This window comes from Mercurialis annua, linkage group LG6 (genome assembly GCF_937616625.2).
Source record: "Mercurialis annua linkage group LG6, ddMerAnnu1.2, whole genome shotgun sequence".
NCBI lineage: Eukaryota > Viridiplantae > Streptophyta > Magnoliopsida > Malpighiales > Euphorbiaceae > Mercurialis > Mercurialis annua.
Window position 1 is genome coordinate 37,346,562 of NC_065575.1, and position 11,488 is coordinate 37,358,049.

Sequence of the window (11,488 nt, forward strand, 5' to 3'; positions counted from 1 at the left end):
TAAGAGCAACAACAATCAACCACATGAAGAGTATGTTGTTTAAAGTAACTGAACCTCTTTTTTAATGACTCAAAATTAGCATCCACTTTTCCATTCGTTAATCACAGACACACTAAATCAAGAATTATCAATTTGAATGATAAATAATCAGATTTACTACAATTTCAATGTGCTTGTAAAGATAAATTCAACTTATTTCTACTCACAATTCTTTTCTCCCTATCTTCTTTAGAACAATAACAAAACATAATCATTTGTCTCCAGTAAGAGAAAATGTTAAACAGATCTAAACTCTTTTAACTTAACTTTCGCAAAAGCCATCACTTTAAGGGTACAAAAAACCATTAATCTTCTTATCAAATAATTCTCACTGTACAGTATAAAGGTGCGGATTTTGGAGGTGGGTTTTGGTCCGTTAGTGAAATAGATTGGTTTGTTGAGAGAACAAATCGACCGATGACTGTTGACGGAGAAAGCAAAATTCAACTAGTGACCGTTGACAGAGAGAAAAGCTGTGCCGCAATTTTCAATATTTTTAACAGTAAAAACATCAAGTTAAAAGGTAAAAGAGAGATTGAGAAAAGAGGATGATATATTATTGAAGGAAGACACGTGCGATCGTATTATTGAGATTATTTAGGTGTTGTGCAGTGGTCAGCCTAATTTCCTCTTTAGAAAATTTAATGTATATTATGTCCCAGTTTCGGAAATATTTCGAACACACTTAATGTTTCAAATACTAGAATTTGATTTTTATAATTTTTTTTAAAATAAATCCGTTTCATCGTGTCCGTATTCAAATGTCCTGATTCTCCGTGTCGATGTCCGTGTTACCTGGGTCTTATTATGTTCACCCACTATGGAAATAGCCATTAGTCTCTTGTAGCCATGATCAAACAGGAATTTCAGCACGGCAGTAGAGTTACTTGACCGCCACAAGTTAATTATAAATTGAACAAAACTCCACCAAACACTGGTGCGCCAACGTGGCAATAAAGTAATCCGCAGTTCAAATCTGCCTATTACTTCATTGCAGTGCACGGAATCTTTCCCTGCACTACCGACAGGGAATAAATTCCCTCTCTATATATGAAAAAAATTGCCCTAAGCGCATTCATCATTCATCCTCCCCTCATTTTCCTAAAGAGCAGCTCACTCAACACATAGGCACTTCATTCATTCCCTCACTGCCAAGGTAAAATTTCTCTTTTTTCTTTTAAATTTTTAATTTTTTTCTTTTAAATATTAATTATTAATTATGTATTTTATATTTAATTTGTGAACAGGATAAAAGATGTAATTTCAAAAAGAACAAGACAATTTGACGGATTTTATTATTTATTCTTATGGAGTTAACAGGGACTACAACAGGTAAGTTTCGTTTTCTTTTATACAATTAGAGAACTATGTATTAAAATTGAAATATTAAAAAATTAGTACAAATTTACGATTAAAAAAATGTAAATTAGATTTAATTGTCACTTTCTAAAAATTTCGTTAAATTTTAGGAAATTTAATCAGACAAATCTGAATTGCAATTCGAATGTTTAAATGTTAACATAAAGATTTTAATTTATACACCGTAATATTAATTTGAAAACCGTAGCATAATTAGATAAATATAAATTGGATTTAGTTGTGCTAACTTAAATATTTAAAATTGGCCAAAGGTACAAAAAAACCTCTGAATTTTTTGAGAAAGTACAAGACAACTCTTTTATTTTTTTTGGGTCCAAAACAACCCCTCGATTTTTTTTTCTAACAAAAACCCCTTCCGTCCAAAATCTCTGTTAAATGATGATGTAGCACATATGGAAAAAGTTCAAAAACAGTCTTAATTTTTGAATAACTTACGAAATTTATACTTGTAATTTTTTAACACATTTCACCAGCTTTTTCTTTTAAATATTTATAATTAAATAAAATTATAAGTTAAAACCACTTAAAACTCAATTAAACCAATCGAAACCTAATTAAACACTTCGAAATACAATTAAAACAAATAAAAATCTAATTAAATACATTAAAACTTAATTAAACACTACAAAACACAATTAAAAATCTAATTAAACACATCGAAATTCATTTAAACCAATATAAATTTAATTAGACACTTCAAAACTTAATCAGAATTCAAATAATTTTTTTAACCTTACCGAAAAAAATCAATTTAAAAAAAATTAATCCTCTTTGAGAGGATGAACATTGTTCATCCTCTCAAAGAGGATGAGCAGGCCACTGTTCATCCTCTCAAAGAGGATGAGCAGGCCACTGTTCATCCTCTCAAAGAGGATTGAAATAAATAAAAAAAATATTGAATGGGACGGTTGTGGCGGGTTCCGGCAGTGGATTCGGTAGTCGGCGGCGATTTTAAAATTAAGTCTCATTAGTGTTTTATTAGAGTTAATTAGGATGAAAATTAAGTAGGTTTTTTTAGAGGTTTTAAGTGAAGAAGAGGGTGAAAATGATTAAAAAGTTCATAAGTTTAAAATTGGTAAGTCTTTTAAACATTAAGGATGTTTTTAAACTTTTTTCTTATGTGGCACGTCATCATTTAACGGAGATTTTAGACGGAAGGGAATTGAGGGGTCGATTTGAGCCAGAAAAAAGTAAAAGGACTGTCTTGTACTTTCTCGGAAAGTTCAGGGGTTTTTTTGTATCTTCGGCCTTTAAAATTCAATGCTATAAATTTTGGGTTTGTCAATTTTTAAATTTCCAGTTAAAATAATTTTTTTAATGTAGTAATGAAGACGAATGAACTGCCATCCTTTAAATTTTACTGGAATGGTACAATAATAACCACACCGGGTGGAGTTGCGTACGTCTCCGGCAAATCAGAAATAATTAAGGTGAGGAGTATGATAAATTACGGACATTTGGAAATGTTAATTAGAAGGGTAATTAGACTGAATGATGGTGATGAGATAGTGAAAATTTACCTACGAATGCCACGATTCGATGAAAGGGGCCAATTTGTTAAATACGATGCGTTTCCTATAGAGACAGATGCTCACATGCCAATAATGTTTCGTAATGCTTCGTCGACGTCGCAAATGAGGTTACTTGAGTTTTACATAGTATACAACCCGCTCGCTCAAGTATGTGTAGATGTTAGGGATACTAACCTAGGTGATTTAGACAATTGTGATGATAGTGGTGAGGAAGAGGTAGAAAATCACTTCTGCGGGGCCGTTAATGATGATGACAACGACATGTTCGGGGAATGGGACGACTCTTTTGGCGAGATTTGCAATTTTATGTCGAATATGACCGCCACTAATCCTGGGACAGTGTGGCATGCTACTGGTAAAAATGGTTTTTTATTTTTAACGATTAAAAAGTATTCTTGTTTCTATATTTATGAATAACGGTTTATGCACAGGTTCCCCCATAGTACGGAGCAAGGAAGATGATCCCGAAATTAGAATGTTCAAGCGGATGTTTTGGACTTACGAGCCACTGGTGGCGGGTTTTCGTTATTGCAAGCCTGTCGTGTACATCGACGGCACTCACTTATATGGAAAATACGAAATGACGTTGTTGATAGCTTCTGCGATTGATGGGAATAATCACATCATGCCGATAGCTTTTGCCCTTGTGAGGTCAGAAACTGGCCCATCCTGGAAGTATTTCATGAGGATGTTAAAGAAATATGTTTTGCGTCAGCGAAAGGTGTGTATTATATCTGATCAGTCTGCCGGCATTATGACTACCATGGACGGACCTGACTGGACCAGTTACACCCACAAGATCTGCATTCAGCACCTAATGAGCAACTTCCACACCTCCTTTAAAAAAAAACATCTAAAGATACTTGTTGAAAAAGCTGGTAATTTTCTAATCATTAAATCTATTTAATAAAACTTTAGAAAGCGGAAAAATGAGGGTTTTTTTAATCTTGTAATTTAATCGCTGTATAGGACGCGCTTACCAAGTGAAGAAGAGAGAGCGGTACATGAGATTGATGCAAGCAGCTTCTCCTCAGGGCTATGCGTATCTTAACGCCCTTGACCCGGGAAACTGGAGCATGAGCGGCGACACGACTGGAAGCCGGCACGGTGTGATGACAATAAACTACGCCGAGTCAATAAATGCAATGTTAAAGAACATCCACCGGCTCCCTGTCACCGCTATGCTGGAAGCAATTTTTAACAAGCTCGGCTCCATGTTCACTAGGCATTGGACATCATATAAAGAGTATTTAGCTTGCGATTATGAGTGGACTCCACTTTGTGCACATATAATGAAACATGGGGAAGAGAAGTCAAAGACTCATAAAGCTGCTTTGTACAATCCAGACCAAAAGATATACGATGTCAAGACGTGGCGCGACTTTGATAGAAAAAAGGGTGGTCATAGACAGCAAGTCTATCTGTTGGACGGGACATGCACTTGTGGAAAATTTCAGCAGTGGAAGATTCCGTGCTCCCATGCAATAGCTGCCTGCACCCAATATGGAGAGAACCCCCGTCAGTACATTGCTTGGTTTTACAGATGCGAATATGCAATCCTAGCGTGGAGCGCCGCTTCCTTTCAACCCTTGCGTGATCGTGATCATTGGATCGATTCCACCGAAATTCCATTTGTTCCTAACAGCAAGTGGATGAGAAAGAAAGGTGGGGCGGTTGAAAGTAAGCAGCGGAATGAAATGGACCACATTTAGAGACGGTTCGAATACCAACTGTTGTAGAAAATGTCTTACATATGCCCATAACTGTAGGTCATGTCCTATGAATAGGGAATGATGTGAGGATTGCAGTGATTTAAATTTTTAAGTTTGGCAAAATTATTTAATCTTTCATTTTGGCTTTTTTTAGCACCATTATATTTTTTATTCACTAAATGATTGCTGTTTCGGCAGTTATTAATAATTAAAATGACATCAGATAATGATTTTTGACGGTAAAATATTAAAAAATAAAAAAATTATACTTTTCGATGTCAACTTTTAAAATAATGGTTATATTACAAACGTGAAATGTTAAAATTTTATATGAAAAAGAATCCTTTTATTTTTCATAAACACATTACTATTTTTCATTTATAATCTTCCAATAAATTATAAACACTTTCGTAAAGTAATAAATATTAAAACAAACAAAAATGAAATAATTACTATCACAATTTTACATACTAGTACAGGAAAAAACTAAATTAGAATAAGAAAATGGATAAAGATGTTGTTGCCTCTTAAAAAGTTGAAATTACATTGACCACTGTTTACATTATTTTGGGAGAAATTTGGTTTGAGTTCTGAATAAATACAGATGAAAACTCAGTTCAAATGCATGAAACACTTATCCTTTATTTAACGTTATGGAATTTGCACAGCAAAGGTTCTAAGCTAATCCTTTTACACCTCTGATTTAAAAAGTTTAATGTATAACGTCCGTGTGTTAATACAAGAATCAATTCGTTTACTCATAGAACATAATTTTTATTAAATCAACTAGAATCACAGAAAGTTCAAATATTCCCTGGATTTAATATAAAGCATTAACATTTTCACATTGGCTTTTCCTGCTTCTGCCTACAGATGATTGACTCATGATTCGTACATATTCTTGTAGAGTCAAGTATGGTCATCAAAATAAACATGGCTGACCAAATCCTTAAAAAACACAGAGTAACAAAATTACTATAAATGCAGCTTCAAAGCACCCCAAACAGCAACAACAACAATATGAATAACCCATATTATCAGAATAATGGCAACCCTTACCTCCAGGTTGCTTCTGCTCGTCCTAATGGATACGGCCCGTATGGAAAAAGTGAGTATGATTGGTGATGGCTGTGTTCTTTTTTCTTTTAGAAATAAGAGTTAATGTTTTGGTTTGGTTTGAGTTCTTGGTGTGTTGTTTGATTTCAGGGCCGATCAGTAGCATATGTGATGTGTTGAATAAATGTGGAAAAAGGGTTGATGCTGCTGCTAGAAAAGCTGAGGTTTTTGCTGATAATGTTTGGCATCATTGTAAGTTCCAAAAAGCCTATCTTCTGTAAAACACTTGCTGATTTTTATAAGTTTTCTTTTTCAGTTTATGAAAATCCTTTGACGCTTGAAGAGAGCTTTTCTTTGGTTTGGTTATTGTTCTCCAGTCTTATGCTAGGTAGCACGGACACTTCATTCAATCAACGTATCCGTTTCGGAGACCTTCCGAATATTTGACGTTTTGGACAGAATATTTTTTACATAGCAAATCTTAAGATAACATCGTTGTGTCCATATCCAAATGTCCCGTTTCTCCGTATTCATGGCCGTGCTACCTAGGTCTTATGTTCACCCACTATTGAAATGGCCATTAGTCTCTTGTAGCCATGATCAAACAGGAATGTCAGCACAGCAGTAAAGTTACTTGTGTTTGATTGAAATTTTTAGTCTTTAATATGCATGATTGTTATAAAAAATTACTTGGCATTAGATGACATTTGTTATTGTTTCTTTACAGTTTGGAAGAAGAAAATCAATTATCTATTTGTCTGTAAAATAATATTGACTACACATAGGCGCTTGCATTTGGTTCAAACAAAAATTACAAAACTATACTGATATTAAGAGTTTGATTTATTTTTCGTTTCGGTTCATTTTTTTTGATCTGGTTTGCATCAAAAGTGAACTGAATTTTTTTTACTTTTAAAACCGAATCAAACAAAATTTGTTTGTTTAGTTTAATTACGATTTGATTGAGTTTTTGCACACCCATAACGACATATTTGAATGAATATTTCTAGTTTATTTACAATTATTGAGATTATCAATCCGCTCTTTTGACGACTACGAAATGAAGGTTATTTTAGAATCTAACGTGTACTTCTATTATTTGTCAACAACAGTGAAAGTTAGCTCCAGTCTCACAGATGCAGCAATGGCAAGGATTTCACAAGGGACGAAGATACTGGCTGAAGGAGGACATGATAAAGTGTTCCAGCAGGCGTTTGGAAATGTGGCTGGAGAGAAGCTCATAAAGGCTTTTGTTTGTTACTTCTCAACTTCCTCTGGCCCTGCAATTGGGACACTCTATATATCCACGAAAAGAGTTGTGTTTTGTAGTGATTATCCCTTCTATTCTTGTTCTTCTACTACTGGACAGCAGCAATGGATGTACTACAAGGTATTTATCTTCGATTTTAGTATTTTTTTCTTAAAGTGATGCAGTCAATATTGCAAACTGTAGATTGAAATTTGAACATGTTCGTGGGTATTAGATTCTTTTGATGAGCAGTTCTTCAATATTAAACATTGGATTTGCTGATTGTAATCTAACTAAGTCATAGATTTAAGAGATAATATTGCGAAATTCTTGTGAGTTCTTTTCAATTTTAGTAGGTTGTTAACGCAGAATCATGTGCATATTTGTTTGACCTGATCACTTAGAAAATTAGTGTCACTGAATAGTTTGCCTTTTCTGTTTGTTTCTTGATCAATTGGGCGGACTTGTGTCGTTAAGTCTATCTTTTTTCAGTTCGCTTTTATATGGCTTTATATAAACTATGCCGGATTCCTTATGCTTTACCATTATTTTTTCAAAAAAGATATTCCGTTTTCACCTGTTTTTAGTAGTTCTTTTGTATTAGAGAATAAATTCCATCACTTTGCTTAATCTCAAAGACAAATAGAATTTTCTTTCTTGGTCAGCCTCATATATTCTCATTCTGTCAATACAATACAGATGCGTAAACAAGGTACGATACGGAATTTTCATCATACTTCTATCTAAGTTGGACTAACAACTCATACATTATTCTGTCAAAAGCCACTGCAGTTGTAGCAAGTTTGAACAAGGCCATTATTGCATTAGAATAATTTGACATTAACCTATTAGTTTCTCAGTATGATTGAACTTCTGATAATTTTAAAACGCGTCAATGTAGGTGGTGGTGCAGCTTGATAAACTGAAAACAGTGAATCCATGTTCAAGCAGAACGAACCCTTCCGAAAAGTACATCCAAATCGGGACGACAGATGGCCATGACTTCTGGTTTATGGGGTTTATGTCATACGACAAGGCACTCAAGCAACTTACTGAAGCTTTGCAGCGAACTCGTGACTCTTCTCGAGACATCCGTGTTTCTTCTGTATAATATTTAAGACTTGAACACCCTTTGTATAATATATAAGATAGTCATGCCAGAACAGAGTTGTTCAACATGTAATGTTGTGATACTTTATGGATTTAGATGTGTAGTTATATTTTAACTTATGATTTAGTATCAATAAGTTGAGAATTAGCTCATGTATATGATGCTGATTTGACTTATGGTTTGTTTATTATAGTTCATGTGAATTCCACAAAAATTGGTGAAATTCATTTGTAAATATTTAAATGAATATAGTTGTGTTTGGTTTATTTAAAAATCTATATTTACGATTATTTGAACCTACTTCTGATGATATGATATATAAAGAAAATTGAATCAAACAAAAGATAGGACACCACTAGTTTGGTTCAAAAGTGATTTATCAAAACCAATCAGGCTAAAAGAAAATGACTATCAATTTGAATAAAATATGATTCGATTTAATTTTATTGAAATAAATTACCAATTTTTGGTTAATTTTTCATAAAGTAAAATATTTAATACTTTATTTGATAAAATTGTACAACATTTGATTTTTTTTCTAATTTTTAATGTAAAAATGAATTGAACTAAAATATCATAAAAACTTAAAATAAATAAATCGAACCAATCATCTTTGTTTGGTTCAAGTTATTCTCCTTTGACGGATATTCCTACTTTCGGCACAATAAAGTTTTGGAAAAATTACAACAATAACCTTAAATCGGTAATATATTTCTTAATTTTTTATAGTTTTCCATATTTTCATTTCATGCCTTAAATATTTCATTATGTACACTTACTATGACGGAGGGAGGGGCATGGCCCCCCCTTTAATTTTCAAAATTATTTTAGTTAGTATATAAAATTAAATGGGTTAATTGCATATAAAATCACCACCTTTACACGTCTTTTTCATTTTAATCACATTAGTATTAATCCATTACAGCATTTACAAAGAATAAATGCAATAAGCACACATGAAATGGAAGTGAAGTATAAATTTTCATATATTTACTTCATATACAGATATCTAATAGATTTTTGGTTTGGGAATAACAAAATGGAAAAACTAAGTAGCCAAACAAACCTCACATACTTATGAGATATAGAATAGATAGAGTATGAACTTGTTGTTACCCCTTCTGCCTATCTGCCTTCCCTTTTTCAACAGATACCATGGCTTCATCAAATGATTTCTGCATCGACAAATCACACAAAACATCATTAATTTTCTAAATTTCTTTCAAAACGCCTAATTTATAACCATTTCGCTTCAACTATTATATCATCGCCCTTCAAATTATTCAAACTACAAAATAACTCGCATAGCTTATCTACCAACACAAGAAAATACAACACTGTTCAAAAATTGCACAGCATATCAAAATGCTCAAACTTGTGCATGATGAGCAGATCCCAATCACCATTATTTAAAATGAGCTCGCCCCATCATGAAGACCACAAATTTATCCAAACATCAATTAAGATTGAAGCGCAAATATAAGGTAAAAGTTTAAGTACTATTGAAGTTACAAGTCGTTAATCACGCCAAAAGGTAATATACTTTGACACAATCAACCAAATCATAATTAGATGGCAACATGTTATACGAAATGCAGTGCATCTGGTTATTCTTATGGCAGATCAACTTACCCCAGAGTTGTGTATTTTCCACATTGCCTCACCGCTCATATCTATCACCATCCACCCACCAATTAAAACACTGCACACAAGTAGAAAAAATTGATATTAAAAATCTCCAAAAGCTTTGACGTCTACTTGTTGTCCCACGATCACTTTCCTAAGAACACCAGTGTTAAGCTCTCATAATCAATCTACTACGCTTATTCAAACTAACTACTCAAAACCAGTTATTTATTTTGAATATTGTATACCGACAAGGTAGTTTGACAAGCTAACTCCTTAATTGATTAATAAAAAGAGCTTTTAGTACACAACACCAAAAGCAAGTTAAAAATGTAGGAAACCTGTTGGACAAGTATAATTCACAAGGTCTAAATAATAAATATTTATAACAATTTAATAAGTTACAACATAAAAAGTAGAGCATACCTAGCAAAGGCAAAATTGAGAAGAAAAGAACGCGTCGTTAAGAAGCGAAAAACAGAATCCAACTTGGAGGCATAAGTATAACCACCTTTTCTATGCTGCCTGTTATAAGAATGCGAACTGTATTGATGTCCATAGGCATAGCCATAGCCATGACTAGTACTACTATAAGCAGAGGAACGAATGTTGTAATCAGCGCGCTTGCAATCATCAGAAAGAATTTGGTAGGCCTCAGAGATTTGTTTGAATCTGAGAGTCGCACTTTCCCTCACGGCCTTTGGAGATTGGCAATGCTTATCTGGATGATATGTGAGAGCCAATCTCTTATACGCTTCTTTAATTTCTTCTTTCGTTGCACTCTTATTTAATTCTAATATCTTGTACCAATCCATACTCTATCATCAACTACGGGCGCAAATACAGAAAACGAATCCCTCTATGACCAGCTTCACAAAATTCCTTGACAAAAAGGATGAAATTAAATTAGCTTTGGCTTGCAGATTCAACATGGAACCTTGATGCTGGAAAAAAATGTAATAACAACAATGATTTAAAATGTAATATATGAATGGTTCTTCCCAGTTCCCACTATTTTGCAGTTTGTCATTAATGAATTGCAATTTCAAGTATAGATTTGTATGAGCCATCAAGCAGAATTGTGGTATCTAAAACTAAAATCAATGAATTATCAAAAAAAAAAAAACTAAAATCAATAAAATTATGAGAGGATTTACAAAATTAAACAGACACTAACAATTATAATTATACAGATCAAACACAAATCAAAGACTATCAAGATCAACCATGTAGCCAAAAACCCAACAATCATGTGATACTCAACTCATTCCTAAACCTAGTTAGAGTATTCTTTGTCATAATAAAAATTAGCAGCTACTAAAATTGAACTCGGGAAAATAAAATTAAATTAGGTTACCAAAATCATTGCCTGAAAGTTATTGCTGTCCGAAGATGACCTTCGCAAAGAAGACAACCCCGAATAATTTTATTTCTTTTTTCGTAAAAATTGGAATAAGCACTAGGCAGTCATTGCCGGCAGGGCTGCTGACCATTGGTTGGTTCGGTTCCGAATAGACCAGTGCCGAAATTACGTACCCCCTCGACTTAGTACAAAAGATTAAAAAAGTCATCCAATAAAGTTGATTATTTCAATTTAGAGGTTGATAAAATTGTATATAAAAAAAATCTTTTTTCATTTTCATCCCTTTATGTGAAACACACTCTCCATTATAAAATGAATCTTTTTAAAAAAAATCTTAATATTTTATTCATTTTTTAAATTAGCATTTAATAATTTTCAAATTTTAATTATACCCTTCTAGTTTTTAAAGTTCAAATACTA

At 33.1% G+C, this 11,488-nt stretch overlaps 2 protein-coding genes across 4 annotated transcripts; one reads left to right on the forward strand and one right to left on the reverse strand.

Annotated features, from left to right (window-relative positions):
• The first annotated feature begins 953 nt into the window (after positions 1–953).
• Positions 954–8,255, forward strand: LOC126686978 (GEM-like protein 1). Of its 3 annotated transcripts, none has more exons than XM_050381309.2 (5): positions 954–1,195; positions 1,287–1,371; positions 2,743–3,306; positions 3,383–3,829; positions 3,921–4,801. In XM_050381309.2, exons 2-5 carry the CDS (start codon positions 1,347–1,349, stop codon positions 4,661–4,663), a joined length of 1,779 nt encoding a protein of 592 aa, XP_050237266.1. In that variant the 5' UTR covers positions 954–1,195; positions 1,287–1,346; the 3' UTR covers positions 4,664–4,801. The 3 variants fall into 3 exon arrangements, with proteins under 3 accessions (XP_050237266.1, XP_050237267.1, XP_050237268.1); XM_050381310.2 differs by lacking the exons at positions 954–1,195; positions 2,743–3,306; positions 3,383–3,829; positions 3,921–4,801 and adding exons at positions 5,537–5,771; positions 5,870–5,971; positions 6,832–7,109; positions 7,870–8,255; XM_050381311.2 differs by lacking the exons at positions 954–1,195; positions 2,743–3,306; positions 3,383–3,829; positions 3,921–4,801 and adding exons at positions 5,651–5,771; positions 5,870–5,971; positions 6,832–7,109; positions 7,870–8,255.
• A 786-nt stretch (positions 8,256–9,041) lies between these two features.
• LOC126685952 (chaperone protein dnaJ 72-like) lies at positions 9,042–11,279 on the reverse strand. The gene is made up of 4 exons (XM_050379959.2): positions 11,063–11,279; positions 10,132–10,587; positions 9,712–9,781; positions 9,042–9,254 (listed from the first exon to the last, which is right to left on the reverse strand). Exons 2-4 carry the CDS (start codon positions 10,518–10,520, stop codon positions 9,192–9,194), a joined length of 522 nt encoding a protein of 173 aa, XP_050235916.1. The 5' UTR covers positions 10,521–10,587; positions 11,063–11,279; the 3' UTR covers positions 9,042–9,191.
• Positions 11,280–11,488: the final 209 nt, after the last annotated feature.